The sequence below is a fragment of the Rhipicephalus sanguineus genome, chromosome 10 (assembly GCF_013339695.2).
Source record: "Rhipicephalus sanguineus isolate Rsan-2018 chromosome 10, BIME_Rsan_1.4, whole genome shotgun sequence".
NCBI classification, from domain to species: domain Eukaryota; kingdom Metazoa; phylum Arthropoda; class Arachnida; order Ixodida; family Ixodidae; genus Rhipicephalus; species Rhipicephalus sanguineus.
In genome coordinates, this window is record NC_051185.1 from 8,547,170 (window position 1) to 8,565,083 (window position 17,914).

The window sequence follows — 17,914 nt, forward strand, 5'->3', positions numbered from 1 at the left end:
AGGCTTTGAGTGTATTAGCATTAGTAGGGGCGAAGAGGAAAAAAGCTAGTGTGAAGTCAAGTGTTTTCATGTGGTTGGGCTACCATAATTACTCCCATGATGCCAAAATGGCAGGCTAATTATGGCTATCTAGGTAATTGATGATAACTACAGGTAATCAATTGTGATGCTAACACATTTCTCTCACATTTACCACTAAATCTCCACCGAATTTTGTGATATTGTACAAATTTAGTTATTAGTACAAGTTTTAGTGTTTTATTTTTTGGTTTTACATTCTGTTTCATTGTGATGGACCGTTCAACAAGGGGATGCATGCCATTCTTGACGGCATGAGTGATTGCCTGCACTTCTGCAGCAGTACTGCTCGAGCGCTAGCTGATATTTCTTAACGAGACTTTCCACTGAAAGTCAATGGGTGTCTCCTGCATGGGGATGTATTGGTCCTTGCCCCCCACTCCCCGAAAGTTTTCTGCACCTAACATGGTTTCGCACTGCCTCCAGGATCGGAAGCATCGCAGGATTTCTGCACCTCACCTAACTTTGCACTGCCTCCGTGATGGGCCCACCTTTGACCATGCGGTGATTTCGTGTGATGATGCCTTCATGTGACGCCACAAATTTTGGCAATCCGTGATGTCATGATGACGTCATCAAGCCATAATCTCTGATCACATGGCTTTTTGCATTGTTCGTGTTGACACCTTCGACACTGATGGTCACTTGTATTGATTTGATGAGGCATCCAAGGCTTTCGCCTTAAAATATAATTCCTAACTTGAACCAGAATTTCATACCAATTTGCCAAAGCGTATCTCAGAGGCCACCTAGAAAGAAGCGCATGTTCGACATCTGCTCCGCCAGGTGCCACAGCAATCCCAGCTGCTCAGAATCTTTTGATGAACTCAATCAATTAATTTCCATGAATTATCCGGACAGTTAACTGACCCTTATGGTAAGTCAAGTTATGCTCCAATATCGTATGTATCCCACATAACTCTTGAACGAGAGCCATTGATTTATGCTTTTAAGAAGACTTTTTATGAACGCTCGGGAAACTGGAAGTGCTCGACCGGATATGCTTGAAAGAGAAACCAGAGTGTCACTTGGTACTCGTGCCACTAAATATGACTAACGTACCACTGCTGCAGTGGGAATGCGTAAGGCCAAGAACAGGAACTATGCCATTCATTTTTTCCTTTAGTCCAACCTTTCTATGACAAGCGAATGTGTACAATGTTCAAGGTTTAAAAAAAACATCACGAGCTTAAAGTAACACAGAGTTGCTTTTTAGCATTAAATCAAACTTTACTTGCCTTGAATACAAAGATGGATGTGGCTGCAAAAAAGCTGCTAAAATGAGCAGCACGGTGAGGCAGCCATCTCCTATGTGGGCAACATCGGGCAGACACAGAATGCATCAGCCTAACTGCAACACAAAAGAAAATATTCGAACAATAGTATAATGGAATGGTCCCTTTTTAGACTGTTTGGAGAGTACCTGTGATTTCATGCAAGAATTAAAGGTAGTTAAAGTGTATGCAAATGAGTCAACCGCATTAGTTGTAAATAGTACACTAACATATCAGGGGCATAGTCAGAAATTTTTTTCAGTGAGTGTTCAACCATGCCCCTTCGTGTATGTTGTATATACATATGTTCGTATGTCTGTGTGTATGTACGCACATGCAAAATTGAAAAATTTTGGAGGGGGTCACCACCCCCCTCCCCCGGCTCTGCCAGTGACTAACATTTTGCCTCCGTTTCTTCAGCTTGTTTGGATGATGACCACTGTGTGGAATGAAGGGCTGCAGCGATATTTGGAAGGGGCCCTGCCAAGTGCCAGACGTTACCTCGACTGCGCTCTCCGCATCGTTGACATTCTGCCAGTGCTAAAAGTCGCGTACCAGCAGCGCCTTCTCTCGCGCTATCAAGGGCTATTCGAGGATGAAATGGATCAGCAGTCTGCAACTAACGATGATCCTGTGTAGTTCCTTAACTCCGCCAACTCTTGGTCCCTAGACTTTGTAACCCGCTAAGTCAGCGTACTGTAATTTCTGGCTAGAAGCAAGGCCTTTAGCCACATTTACTCGTTAATCAGTTGCTGAAACTTGCTGACAAAGTACATCACAAGTGAGGCATCCTATAACAATGTTCGCGAACATGAACAAGTCATTATTAATAGCGCTTCAGTACCGTAGGTGTGTTTGATTAAAAATGCACCCTTGCCCTGTTTTCATTGACAACCTCCTTTGAAAATTACAAATTGTTTGTGCATAAAGTTTTTGAAAACCGTGCACCGTGTACGGTTTGTTCTTTAAACAACCTTCATGTGTGAGATGAAGCTGGGTTGATATAGAAGAATTCCTTTTGCTTTGTTCTATTCCTTTCTCATGACACAACTTGCCATTTGTGGTGATAATTTGGTTGGAGTGGAGCATTTTAATCAATGCAGTATTCAAACCCAGATTTGCAAATTGATCTATAAACAGGACTATGCCTCACAGCACCCTTCCATTGCCTTGGAGTTGCAAAGAAAAACAGTAAATGGTTTTATCAAGGAGAAATGGATACTATATATATATATATGCATTAATGGAAGTACAGCTGTATACGCTGTTTCGTGGATACATCGTGCACTATTACATGCCTCGAAGAAACCAAGATACGCTATGAGAAATGCCAACTATCATAAGTAAAAAATCTTAGCAAGATTAAGACGGTAACAATGGGAAAAGAATGCACAGCCAGTGGTAGTGCACAGGCAGAGGATGTGTCATTTTGTCGGTCAGAGCATCTAGATCCGGAAGAAAAAGAAAACACTTTTTTTTTTTAGAATTGGAACAAGAGAGATGAAATGCTATGGGAAATCAGTTAAAGGTCCCATTAAAGAGAAAAACGATTTTTTGCATATTAGTAAATTACAATTTCACAAAACTAAAAACACCACTCTTATTGCGAGAAGACGCTTGGTAAGCGAGAAAACATGAGAAAAGAAAGTGTTGGTGGCGACGTCACCTAGAAATTCCCACACCAAACACCGTGGTGTCAGATTTTGACGGCACCTACTAGGTCGTACGTAGTTCCGAATCGCTAAAAATAAAGTGCATAGTCCTCCGAGGGGGTCATAGACTTGATATACCAAGTTTTAAGAAATTTCGTTCAGCCAATGTCGCCACAATACGAAAAATGGACATTGAAATCCGTGACGTCACGCATGGAGATTTTGGCGCGAAATTTAAAAGTGAAACTTTGCCCTTGATTTTCTCCTCTAATAAACTTATGATAGTGAAATTAACGCCATTAGATTTCTCAGACTATAATTTATCAGTCTAAACAGATTCATTGTTTCACTTCAGTGTCCATGTGCTTCTGCAGAATCTCTGTGAGAAGTGTGGTAATAATACCCTTGCTCCATACAGCTTTCTTTTAAAAATCAGTGATGCTTCCTAAATACAATAACTACTTCATATACTACTGTTACAGCTAGTTCTTCACTATACAAAAAAAAAAAAGAGCCAGCCTCAACTTTCGTAAAGGTGAAAATAAAGACTTTGAAAGTCCTGAAACTTCAGAATGAGTTTCAAAGGACGTGGAGGACGGCACCATGTTAATTCTGACAATCTGGAGTTCGTTCATGTGCAAGCAAAGCAGGTTGCGTACACGAGTGCTTCTGCATTACGGCACAGTCAAAGTGCGGCCATGGGTGCTGGGAATCGGACCCATGTCCTTCAGCTCAGCAATACAATGTCCTTAAAGTCTAAGGAAGCCCCCATCGAACATAGACAGCACGTTTCAGCTCATATTGAACGCAACTGTGCAGTCAGCCACAAAAGTTTGCTAGACGCAGGAGTTGTGAAAAATTGGTTTTTTGCAAAGCCTGGCATATGTCATGTGATAACTAGATTAGAAGCGTCGCATCTTAACAGAGTGGAAATTTATATTTGCAGTGTAAATCATGTCTCTCAACTTACAGCGACCGACGGTACAAAAGATATGAACTAGCACTTCCCACAACGTATTTTGAACTTTAGCTTATAGTCAAGACGTGCCAATCCACCCAAAATAGAAGCTGTCGCTAGTAAACACATGCTCTTTTGTGTACTGTGTTGGATTAAAAACAATATCACTAAGCAGCTTGCAAGTTACAAAGTTGTTTTTTGATAAAAGACAAACATCCCATTTTGCCAATACTCCTTTTTATTTCACCAATAATATCTGTAGTATCGGGATAAAACATCCTTTTTCTTTCAGTTTCTAAGTTACCAATAGAATTTTTTCCAACAGCCCAGATTACAGTGCCAAATGCAGATTCTCGTTCACTCACTTATAAGAATGTAAAATAAAGACAAATTTAAACACCAGGAAAGCATGAATGAACAACCATAGGAAATCACTGAACTTGTGGACAGGGTAATAAGCAATTCCTTGAATATTTGTAATCTGAATTGGCACCAGCAGCACAAATAAACTTATGACCGATAAAAAATAATCCACAGCTTGAGGATTACTAATTATACATTTGTCAACATAATAATGATAAAAAAGAATGTCTATAACCTTTTAAAGATTTTTGTCTTATTTGCACACGCATACATTCACACACACACACATACACACACACACACACTAGCAAAAGAAGCATTGCAACATTATCGTAACTATTGACTATCCTGGAGCTAATTACTAAAAAAAAAAAAAATTTAGTGCTCTACCAAATGCTCACAATTGCATCATATCTTTTTAGCATTTTGCTTTTTTTTTTTCTCTCATGTGCTTGGAAGCTGTTCCAAAAAAGTGTTTCAAAATCTGTTTTTCCAGCTGGCGAGAACAGTTGGGTAAAATGCTCATAAGTGACAATGGCTTGCTGCACTTGAATGACCGAACTTGCGTCACTATACAACCAATAAGCTGGTTGCACTGTGCCAATCGTCTTTAAGCTGAACTTCAGCTACAGCTTGTTGCAGTAACCTCTTTCACCAATGCAACTGCACACAATGGTGAAGCATTTTTCTTGCTTCTTAATGTAATGGCTATGGGCTGCAACTGATTAATCACCGGTGCAAAAAACAGTGTGCTCACTGGTTCGACCAAAGTAGGTCCGTATGAGTGCAAAATACTGTTGCAAGCAGCAGCTGTATTATTAGATTTTCTTGCATTGTTTTAGCATTTATGCGCACGATGACTAAGTGAACAGTTCGTGAAACAGTCTGGCATTACCAGAATGTAGTTGGTGGCAATCACTTGAATAGCTGTTGCAAAAATCTAATCATTTCAAGGAAAAACACTGCAATGTGAAATGCCACCTCAACTGCAGCTTTCTAGTGCCAAGTATAAATCGATCCTGGGAACAGCTTTGCCAAACAACCTCTAACCAGTCGCCACAGGATACAGCTGCAAGAAATGTATAGAGAAAATGCTGAATGACCAGTACACTTTGTTCATAAACCACATTCTGCAAGTGGACTGCAAAACGTTTTGCTTCTTTAAAATCTCTCAAAATGCTGGGCTTGCAAAGGCACAAACATACACAGATACCCGCATACACACTGATGTACCCAAACACACATGCATTCAAAGATTTGTACTTGTTGATCCGGAAGCTCAAAAAGTTGCGACCCAACCAGATGGGGAGTCAGCCCAATGAATTTTTTTTCCCCAATTAAACTCCTAGCTGGACAAGGGCACAAGGGCTTGACAGAACAAGACGGGGCTGCAGCTTGGCTTAGGCTCGATTCATGCAGCCGTCAAACACTCACTCACATCACCTATTTTTTTTTCACCACTTTTCCCTTTGAAAATGGCACACTGCTGACGTTAACAGCATGGTCTGTGGTCACCGGTGTGTTGTGATAAGATGATGCCATCTCATGGCTGGTACCGGTGCCGCCAGAATGATGTGATGGAGTGTTTCAAGGCCACATGAATTGGGTTTTAAAGCAGTACCGAAGCCAAGGCAAGCGCTGCCCACTGCCAGGTAAGGCTTGGCAAGTAAAAGCAATTTTTTCGAACTCAGTTTGGTCCTATTAGACACTGCTCTCGCTCCACTTGCATGCTCCACGTTCACAATAGGGCTCTAATAGATTTATTATACTTTTTAACCTCTGATCAGCCCAGACAAAGTTGGGTGCCAAATCAAGCTGTCGGCAACAGCAGCACAACACATATACACTACTTCCTGCACTCACATTGAGATGGCAAACAACTCGTGCCATCACAACACAGTGTCCGCATGGCCACATGCCACCGTGGAAAACAGGGTGCTACAAAGAGGGAGGGAACTTTCATGGGCATTGAAGCAACTACTACAGCGCAGATAAGCTTAAACTTCAGCTGCCGATACTATCCGAGAAATTCTGTTGAAAAGTTTCTGGGCTCAACGTGAAAAACAGACTTCCAACAGCCTTAAAACACAAATAGAGATCCCTGTTCACTTCACTACACACATACAAAGTCCACAAACACGCCCAATGTTGCATGTGATCCCGGATTACCAAGTTGCCACGGTGGCACGTGACGTTGGACAACACCTCCCCATCCTGTGGTTACATGCTACGGTAGACCATGAGGTCCCCCAGGCAGCATGTCACCAGCAAGCGAAACGTCTCCAAATGTGAACTCCTCGTCAAAAGCACACAGGTCAGACTGGTCTGGGACTACTGGTCACATACTGGGCATCTACTGGCTCCTTAATGCTCTGGACATCTTGACAATGAGCACAGCAGTTCTTTAATGAAACATTTGTGGTGCGAACTGAGTGCAAGGGAAAAACAAGTAGAAGGCATGATAGGGTGCCATTCTGTTTATACTAATGGCGTCCTACCCTGTCTTCTACTTGTTCCCAGTTTGCATGACAAATCTTTCGTATCGGTATTTCACAGCAGCCGTAGTTATAGACAGTGTCCTATGTACTTTTTAACAAGAGCCACACAATCATGTCATGACCGCATAACTCGATACACGGTCCTACATGATACTTGATCTTGACAACCCTGGAGCACAATGGCTCCATGATAGCTTGCGACCCTGTATTGGTCAAAGCTCCCAGCTCCGATGGCAGTTGAACACTATGATGTCCTTTTGATAATTCTGTAGTCCATCTCAATCTCTTTTTGCTGCCGCTAATATGCTCTTGCAGGTTTGTTTGAGCTCATGGTAATCCTGCATGTGTTAAAGCTTTCAGCTGCAAGCATCGCGGGCACAACAGTTGCTAAGTGTGGGAGCACTGACAAATTTAATATTTTTCCGATTTGTGCAGTGCTGATATGTGGAAACGAGTGCCAGCTTAAAAAAAAAGAGAAAGCAATTCTAAAGGAAAAGTGCTGTGCAGAAAAATCTCTGCATCTGCTACCACAATCTGCATACCAATTAAGGTGCAGGAAATAGCCAGTCTGTGAGAACACGTGGTAACTGGGAGCCTTGACCAATCACAGGGGAGCACCCAAACTTCAGGTGCTACCAAAAAATTAAAATACTGGTTTGCACTCCTGGGTCATTCGACCACAGTTTGCCTGCCACACTTCTGGAGAAGAAAGCCCTACGGCTAACTCAGTGGCAAGAATGAAAAAGTGCAATGTCTTTTAACGAAGTTAGTAAAGTGACAAAACTGCAAAGATACAAATGAAAAAAAAAAAAAAAAAAGGCGGTGACATTAACGCAACAACAATGGAAGGAAAAGAAAATGCACAAGTTATCCAAACGTTCTGGAAACCACTAAAGATCAACAGTACAGTACTATGCTGACTATAGATGCACAAGAACATTAGTGTTTTTTTGCATGCCGTGCATACCTCACTAGAAATAGCTAGAAACACTTCACCCACGAGGGCACGACATGCCAAGCTTTGAGCATACCGACAAAGTGTTTCTTTTCAATAAGTTTGCAAGGAAACGACTTGCAAGATGTTGGAGCTGACGTACGTCTTGATGTTCAAGGTCAGACGCATCAAGCCATCCAAAGGACGCATTATGCTTGGACAGGCTTTTCTTTCTTTTTTTCCCCCCCTTTTTTTTTTCTGATGTGTTACCAACAAGCAGCCTCCAACACATGCCAGCCAGTCTTGACAACAGCCAATTTTAAGTAGTTCCCCGGCGGTTGATGTAATAAGAAAAACGCACCACATTTCTCAAACAAACAAGAACCCTGTTTAGCGTGTACTTGAAAGCAAGCCCAGGGTTTAACATGAAGGTCTGCCGATAAGGGACGGACTGGCGGGATAGTTATTCTGGTGAGGAACTTTGGTTTCAAGCAAATGGTAGCAGCGACATACCGGTTTGGACTTTGCTGCTTCGACCTCCTACCCACAACTTTGATGAAGTGTGAAACTGTTACCACTGCATGACAGGTTGGCTGGTACCAATGTCAAAAGTTACACTGTTCGCAACGCAAAGCCACCTAAAGTCCAGTGGCCGGAGCATGTGCTGACCACTGCACATTCGTCTATGCCAGCTTGGATGAAATGCAGCTGACACGACGTGCACATCACATTTACAATATGCAAGACATGCTGTTAGCCTACGAATTCGTTGGATGGCATGGGCAACAGTGTAGGATGCTGCACGTATGCGTCAATGTAGCAGTGCTACAACATTGACAAGCACTGGCTCTCAATGATCCAACACTGCTCTTTAGCCAATGTACACGGTGTTTGTGAGAAGCCAAATTCCTGGATCAAGAAATGGAAATTATGTGACTTGTTTCTTACAGCATTTTGATAATGATATGAAACAACATGGGAATCTATCTTCATTATTTCACTAGAAACGAGCTGCAACTGACACTGGCTACTGCAGAGGCTCTCAAATGTCAGGAACTTGACTACCCTGTGTAGTCGCAGCATTCGCTTCTTGCGGGAGAAATTGCGGTAACGCAGTGTGAAAGACGCCCACATCACCTCTACTGTTTCTCCCAGAGGCATTTGTGCCCCCTTTTTAACGACACACATTGTACACCTGTTTGCCACTAGAAACAAGGCAAAGGTCTGTGTCAAAATGTGCTCAACCACACACAAGAGTGAGACTTTAAACATGTAGCATGAATGGATAGGTGCGACCAAAACAAAAAAACAAACACTGATAGCAAACCACTCCTTTCAACATAAGTGGAACTATAAACTATAAAATGCAGTCACAACACAATGTATCATCACTGCTACTTGCAGCTCTCTTTGCCGTAGCCACTAGAGAAATTTTGTCATCACAGCCAAAAAAAAGTAACCCCTAAGTCGCCACATACAATGACACTTCGTTCCCGCAAACACAAAGTCACACTTTGAAAATGCCAGTAGTTTTCGGTAGCTATCGAGAAAGCTGACACCGGGGAACAGCTGGAGGGATGGGGCAGGGATGTTCTTCAATGCACGAAGCATTGCTGTCTCGTCAACGTAAGCGCATGGCTGCAACATCACAGTCCACACAAATATATGATGAAGTGGCATACTCAAGTCCATCAGCTTGCCAATGAGGAGACAGATAGCCACACACTCCACAGGCATGGAGCAGGAAGTTAACAAAGTGACGGCATTGTGACCAGATAACAAGGTCTAGTCCCAGTCGTTGAAAAGACAGCAGCATTGATAAATGAACGATGAGGTCAAGACGTGGCAAACATCCAACGCTCGCTGCCGCTTCTTGCACGAGCCGCAGAGCACAGCCTCAAGAACACTATGAGAAGTCCCTTGCTTCTGTGGTGAGCTGTGCTTGCAGCAGTTGCCACGTGCTACTACAGTTACCGACGCCAAACACGACAACTTCAGTTGATGCGACTTGTGCCGACTTGTGAGGCGTATAACTGATGCTGCTCTTTCGTGTCTCTGGCGATCTTGCAGTCACCAAATGAACATCATCAAGGACGCCACGTGGTGACAACCCCTCTGCCTCGTAGACACATGAGGCCACCCGCAAATGTGGTTGCAATGGGTCCTTGAGCAGGTATATACATATTCACAGTGAAACAACGTGTGATGGCCGTAGTGCCACCAAAAGAAAAAAAAAAGACAGATCACATCACACACGCACACACACTTGCTCGTTTTAAAAGATCATACTCTCTGCTCATGTAACAGCATTGCACATGGTAGGATAATGTGTTAAGTTTCAGAAAGACTCGGTGCCACTCAGACATGTGATAAAGCTTATACAGCTGCGACAATGCTGAAGAGATAAAAAAATATATGACATGCTTGAGGGCCAGTGGGACGTGCAATATGTTGATCAGAAACTGTTGCGAAAATGAAATTATGCGATGGCAGGCTTAATACATAAGAGCGATCCAAAGAACATGCACAAATAGAGAGTGAGGATGTGCTGTGCTTCCAAATAAGATGGGGAATACAAAAGTATGTAGTTCACAATGCAGCTATGTACAACACCTTCACGCGGAAACGCGCAAAAGTGCCAGTAACGCCCGAATGAGCTCGATATGCAACTCCTGCAAATGTGACTCCCGTTCCTACAAGACCGTCAAAGTGTAACAGGTGGGTGATGGCACATCTTTTGTCTCACAAGCAGCTCACTGAAATCTATGGACTTATCCGAGGCTCATGACAGCTCGGGTTAAAGCAATGGGCAGCAGCTCATCCACATTTTGAGGAGATGGCTTTTTACATACAGCTCGTAGTGAATGAATGATGTGCAGGAGATGATCTCATATGCACAAATGACTTGCAACTTTGTCGTTCACGTGCCACACGCACTGGTGTCCCTACGATGTTATGTGGAGATCTACAGCCTAAGTAATGAAAAAAAAAAAAAAAACTGCCTTTTGGTAAAACTGTCTCTTCATTTGTTAGACAAATGAACTGCCATGCTAGCCGCATGACTTCCGGTTATATAAAGCTCCGAGAAACAACTTTTGAGCATGCAAAATGTGAACATGTGACAGAGCTTAACTTACAGGAACCTGTGGTTGGAAGTTTCCCGCAATGTACCATACAATCTTCCTGTTTAAAGAAAAGCTGCTCACGGGTCAAAATGAAAACAAAGAAACCCCCACTATGTGCTCAAGGTGGACAGTAAAGCCCTGGCCTAAAACTATGTGATTATTTAGCACCAGAAGCTGCACACATATCACAATTATGACTACCACTGATCGAGGATCTTGAGGAGGAACTCATTTGGAAATGCTACCCCCCTCCCTGGTTTAGGCAACTATAACAGTGCTAAAATCAACGCAAAGAGTAGAAAAAGTGCTGTGCAGGTCGTTTACTCATGTTGCTGTTCGTGCTGTTCCATAATATAAGCCACACGGCAACTTAGTCATGCTCATCTCATCTCTTTTTAAAGTGCGTTTCACAAACCTGTGCGTCTTACCAACACCATCCAAGCTACCACCCAGCACTAGTCCTGCCTCTTGGGAAAGCTCAAATATTTCCATACACCTAGACTGAAGAATGCCGATGGTTTCAAGGTTGCCAAGTAAAGCATTTCGATCCAGGAGAAGAAACGCACACCAATAATCCAGAGTGGTACTGGATCACTGAAATTCAGCACAGCCTCACAAAACCTGTACTGTTCAGTGAAAAATGAAATGCACAAACAAAAGATTTTGTTTGCCTGTCCTACACTTGCTATCTACTGCTGAACAGGTAAGAAGCTACAGCCCTTAAGAGCCATGGATGGCTTCCTGCCAAAAAAAAGTGCAAAAAACAAACTCATGGAGAACACAACACATGCAATGTGCAGAACATGTTCCACATTTTCCTTAGAGCATGTGTCGTGTTCTCCTTGCGTTCATGTGTTTTTTTTTTCACTTTACCCGACATATGTCACACCAGCAACTCCAATTCCTACCCTTGTCAAATTTTGACAGCAGTGCACCAATTATTGGACTCTACTAGGACAGGACTAATATTCGTTTCATAATTCAGCAACTTACTCTAATGCTAATGTCACTTGAGCAATGACTAGCCAATCAGCATCATGAGGCACAGTGGACTTGCACTGTGAAGTGCTTTGTGCTTGTTTATGTACAACTAGTATGGCGCTGTACTAAAATCGGCAAAGACGAAGACTGGGTGAATTGCAGTCTACTGCTCTGAAGTTGTTACAATGCTAAATTCCACAAGGCTGGTATGACAGAAAGAAGCACACTTTACAACTCAAGCAGGAATGTTGTACCATTAAGTCACCTGCCTTGCTTTGTAGTCACTAAGCGACTATGTGGATACAGTGGCAGAAACACAACACCCAGCCCAATAAGCACTAATCGAGGTATGCTATAGAGAACACACTGCAGCAATCTCTCATGATGGTATCACATACTCCGCATTTGTGTGCATGTCCTCTCTACCTATGCACCAAGTTCTGCTGAACAAGTCATTTACAGAACAACTGATACAGAGGGATAATCTCAATTTGAAAACTGTCTTCACTGAACGCACTTAGAAGTGTCATAATCTTTAGGATGTGACTTTTTCTCCGAGCAATGAGTATGATCCCTTTTGTGTACATCTCTTTTTAATCCTGCCTGCCTGGTACTTGTTAGACTGAAATACTCTTTCCAGAGTTTCACTATGATGGCAGAAAATTATTGGCTGTAGAAAAAAACAAAGTTTACAATTGCCTACGACGACCGTTTACTCTCCTTTACGCTCTACACACATTTTAAACTCAAAAGAATGGGAAATATATACCCTAATCATTAATCAGATGTGCCTACTAATTACCTGTGAAGAGCACTACGTAATACTTAGATGTTTATGGTGTTACTTATGACAAAGTACAGTGTGTAACATTTCAAATGCATGTAAGACTGATGATGATCACTGCTGTGATGAACTTACACTGTAAACAATGTGCATTTCTGAAGAGTTGGCAAAACATGTGCCTTCTAGGGTGTAAGTTTTGCTGACTTGAAGGTGTAAACTTACACACTCAAGGGTGCATGTTTACTTAAAAAGCATGGGCCTATGGTATGAGATGTCATAGGACCGCCATTAAAGTTGTAAGCCCATTATCGCGAAAAACAGCACAGTCTGTCCATGACAGCAGAGCCACATATAAAAAAGGGCAACCTGCACTTTCCTCTCAGTTTGCTGCTTGTGAGAGATCCAGCATCTACTGGATGGAGTGAACATGTACATACACACAAACACACACAGACACCACACTATGTACACTGTACATTAATTACACCACGTACAAAAACACACACTGCCGCGTGTGTGACGTAAACCAGCGCGAGTTTCACACACGGGAGTGTACGCATACAAGTGGTATCCGTCCACTGTGACAAAAGAAAACTGGAGGGTCATGTAAACAGAGCAGTACAATTACGAGGCAAGTCATCCAAACCACTCCTACGCTTCCAACACTTCTTTCTCGCCTACACGTAACGTAACATGCACAACATAAGAAGTTCCAAGACGAAAGAAATGGAACGCGAGCTATAGCCACACATGAACACGCATGTAGCACCGTTTTACTTTGTTTGCACTGCAACCCTCATTCTCACCCATTAATTGCTGCATTAATGAGGTGGCTATAACGAGCCAAGACTAGCTTTAGCAAGCCTGCCAGGATGTCTCTCTCTGCCTCAGTAGCGCCGGCAAACAGTGCCAAACAGCCGAAAACGAAAGAAACGCCGAGAAATGCAAACCCCACAAGACGTACTGTCCTCAAGACAGAAGGCAGGGGTGTGCTTGAAGTGCGCTGGTCTACATTGCAAAAGAAGGGAGAGGATCAAAGTGGGCATCTTGCCTCTCGGTATTTGCGTGCAAATGTACGCATCACCTATTCACACACCCTGTTAGACCGCGTCATCTCCAAGCGTCAAACGAAAAAGTGAAGAGCTTAACGCCACAAACAGCTACTCAAAACCGTTACTGCTTGTTGGATATGCCTCACTCGTCCAACCACTTATGAACAAGACGGAAAGCTTGAGGCCTAATTTTCAAGCAGGGGTCATACAATGCTGGAACATCGTCCATGAAGTGTTAAAATGCCAGGTGCAATTGTGAAGAACAGTTGAGTGGCCTGATAAGAGTGAATAGCCCAAGCAGGTGCTGATCATTTGCCAGAACTGCCATGCACCTACCACACTGTCCTAACCGTAAGACTGCCTGACAAATGGTCTTCAAAAAAGTAACTTCCGAAATTTGTGGACCATTCTCCTGAAAGCTAATGTTGCAAAGATCGCAGCTTTCTCACAACTACCTGTGTAACTAAGTGCCACGTGAAAGGGGACGGTCAGAAGTGTTGTCAACAACATAATGCTCATGGCCTCTGGATTTGAGCTTTCCATTGAGCATAGGGACAAGCAGTCGAAAGTAGCAAAACTTCTAAAATAAAATTCCTTCCGCTCACACCACAAAAAGGCCTAGTTAGTGCTAAAAGAGAAAGCAATACCAAACAGCACCACTAGAAGAATGATATACCAGCTTGGTTTCAACATCTCGCGCATTTTCACCCGCTACATTTTCACCCTTGCGCACACGCTGCCTCAATCTAAAACACGGAGAGGATTCTGTAATCTTGCTTTGAGACAGAGGTGGCGTGCACGTGACACACTAAACACCATTCTAGACGAAACATGTACAGACACACAGCGGCTCAGAGAAACAACACTCGTTGCTCAAAACGTTTACCGCTTTTCACCTCTTGAAGATCGTTTTGACACAGAAGATTAGAGAACGACACTAGAAGTATGCCCCCATCTAAACTGAAGCAGGGGCAGGCTGATGATAAAAAAAAAAAAACTTTTGAACATGAAAGTGATGCAATGACAAGATAAAAGTGACACAAGAAAGCAGTTTTTCATTCAAGCAGATGAAGAATGCCAAGAATGATATGCGCCGGTACGGTTGCATATGAAAGAATACCGTATGAGACGAGGAAGAACCTGCCTGGCTGCAGAACCTGCCGTGCTGCAGAACAGAGGTGGAAGTTAAGATCGTGAAACTTGCCTTCTCAACAAGCTCGTTAAGGAAGGGGGTCAATGCTTCAGTGCAGAAAAATTGAAATGAACAATGAATTAAAATGAAACAGCAGCTGATGGCAGTCAAAGATAAGATCATGAGCTCCATGTCTGGAGTAAGCTTGCTTCTCAAAGGCGTAATGTTTTCGAAAGAAAGCTGGGACTCCAGGATGGGCAATGTTAAGATGTGCATGTGAAAAGAAGGAACCAATCCTTTTGTTCATGGGCTTGAGACCTCAAAGACACATGGCCATAATGAAGCAAAATGTTCCATGCATAATTCCCAGTGGATTTTCAAGTGCGGGGTAGCTCAACTCTTTGATGATGACCTGAAAGCCTTCGACTTTCAAAGCCAAGTGCACATGCATAGGCACTGAAAAGACTGGTTGGTTCAAAATGGTCTTCGGCGAAACTGTGTTCTGCACCAAGCAATACGTGGCCTCTACTTCTGTGGCGTTTCATTTGCCAGACTCCTCTGGCAACTGAATTGCGCAGGCTCAAGTCAAAAGCTGTCTGCATCACGCAAACTTCGCCTTCACCCGCGCTTTACAAGTAACGCTACCGAGGCCGGACTTTAGCCGTTATTCCGATTGCACCAAGTTTTCGCACTGACACCAGTTGCACCGGGTTGATTGCACCTCGCCCTGAGCAATTCCAAGGCATGACGATGAGATTTAATAGCAAGGCTCCTTTCCGGGCTCTCAAAGCAGCCCAAACGCATCAAGAACATGACACTGGTCATCCATTTTGTTGCCTTCACTTGAGCCATTTGTAATGTTTGCAAGCTTGAACTTGCCCGGTTCACCCCCTTGCTTAACAAGTTATGGTCAAACCCAGTCCTTTCCTACGTGCTTGCCAAAGCCTCTAAGGAGACCACTTACATGTTCCCTCACTCTAAGGCAATAATGAACTCGCCACATTCTCTTTTCCTCACCTAAATGTGACCCCTTGACAATGCCTTAAAGATCAATGCGAGGAATGGCCAAATGCACGAAACTGTTATCCCAGGGTTCCTGCAATCCCTACTTGAATAGCTGTGTAATGAAATTACTAAGCCCTAATTTAATGCCAAATGTGTGCATGCAAACAGAAAGCAAGTGTGCCAGCCTGCGAAGAATCACAGCACAAGAAAGCGTGGATTCACTGCTACCAGCCTATTGACTATGCAGATGCTGTGCAAGCCATGTAAATCGCCTGAACAGCTTTTAAAACAAGGCTCAGCAGAGTTAAAACAAATTGAAGAAAGCTTAAAAACACCTCTGCTCTGCAGCACCAGACAACACTGCTGCGATCCATCCTACATCAGCGAACAATCAGCAATAAGCTGCAGAGGCAGGAAAACCAGCACGCTATTATGTTTCACATGATATAGCATGGTGACAGCAATGTGTTTAAAAACGAAAGACGCAAAAAATAAAATAAAATAGAAGTCAATGATACGCTCCTTGATTTGCAGCTCTGTTGGAGGTGCCTGCCGAGGTTGTACGGTGATTCTGTCAAATCAGATTGATTCCTATTTTAAATAAACATCATGCCAGACAAAGAAGCTTTCTGCTCTTAAGAACATAAGCAATCGTCAAGATAAATAAATTTAGTATGGCATGCGCAAGTTGAAACTTGCACATCACATGTATGCTTACGACGGTAAAAAGATATGTCGCCGGGAGTTGCCAATGGCATTGGAGTGCCTCTGAAGTGCTTTTTGTATGCAAAAAGAAACTGCAAAGGCACACCAAGGCTTGCTGCTTCAGTGGATAGTGGCAGTACTTTAAAGCACAATGTTATATTTTGTGCAACCCTGTCATTGTGTCGGCCATGATCAGGGATGCAGCAAGCTGGTAGCCCTAACGAAGTCGCACCAATGACTTGCTCTTTGCTATTACAAATGAAGGCGACCAATCAGTCTTTGTAAAAGATTCGTGTGTGTCGAGAGCCAACAACACATGACGCTAAAGAAAATTTGACTACACTATGCATGATCTGACACTGGCCTCCGTATTCACAAACGGGTCTCATCTCGCAATTCGGACAGTGCCGTCACTTGACGAGAAAAGCACACTGCACATTAAGTAAAACTTCTTGGAGATTCCTGCAGTGAAACGCAACGAGCCAACCCTTCACATCGTTCATTTTGAGCAGATGGCGAAGGTGACTCGCGAAAAGTCGAGTTGACCTGTAAGATTGAAGCACATTTGTGAACACGGGGGTAAGCGTAGGCGCACCAAGCACACACCTGCACGATGTCTCAGCACTTGAAACAGCGGCGATGCGGCACACACCTCCCACAGAGCTGCAATAAAGGCATAAGGGCCACAAAAACACAACAATTCAAACTCCCGACCCCAAGTTGATCCCTACGCTAAACACCTTCGTATAGCTGCACTCGTGAAGTGTCAGTAGTGGCAGAAGCACCGTGCCACCTCAAGGCACAATTAATGTCTTCTGCCAGCTAGACAGTGCATGCTCACAATGTTACGGCGAGGTACGGCGAGTGTCCGTTGTCGCCTCCTTGAGCGCATCCGACAATGTGCGGCTGAAACGCGTGCTCGGCACTTGTCCCTAGAAGCACCTCCAAACACCGGCTCACGGCATCTCCTGTGGAAGATGAGGTGGCCGAACCGGGAGCTGCCACGGACTCTTCGTAGAGTACGACAAGAGCCGTGCGAGCACGGCTCTGCAAGGTTCGCTTTCACAAGAGGCCTCCCGTGGACGAGCCGTTGCCAGTCCGCGTGTCGAGGTTGAACCGGCTCTTCAGACTCCCTACGTACGCCTCGTGCAGCTTCACCAAGAAACTGTCGTCCGTCTGTGGAATGAGCAAACGTGGAGAAATGTTTTAAATGGGCCCTGCAACACTTTTCCAGGTAATCGTCGAAGAAATTCAATGAAAGCTTACTGCTTCTCGAATCGACTGCTGCAAAATGTTTAGAATCCCTCAAGTACGAGCGGAGTTACAGGGATTTGTCACATGCTCCAAGCGCTGTCACTCTCCTTTCCTGTTAG

The 17,914-nt window shown here is 43.6% G+C and overlaps 1 protein-coding gene across 2 annotated transcripts in view; it reads right to left on the reverse strand.

Moving 5' to 3' along the window:
• Positions 1-4,179: 4,179 nt before the first annotated feature.
• The window catches only part of LOC119406966 (mRNA-decapping enzyme 1B), a 35,582-nt gene continuing 21,847 nt past the window's right edge, over positions 4,180-17,914 (reverse strand). For both annotated transcript variants that reach the window (XM_049419737.1, XM_037673782.1), the window contains one exon: positions 4,180-17,717. In XM_049419737.1, coding sequence (XP_049275694.1) covers positions 17,604-17,717 — 114 coding nt within the window. In that variant the 3' untranslated portion in view covers positions 4,180-17,603. The remainder of the gene's footprint in view (positions 17,718-17,914) is intronic.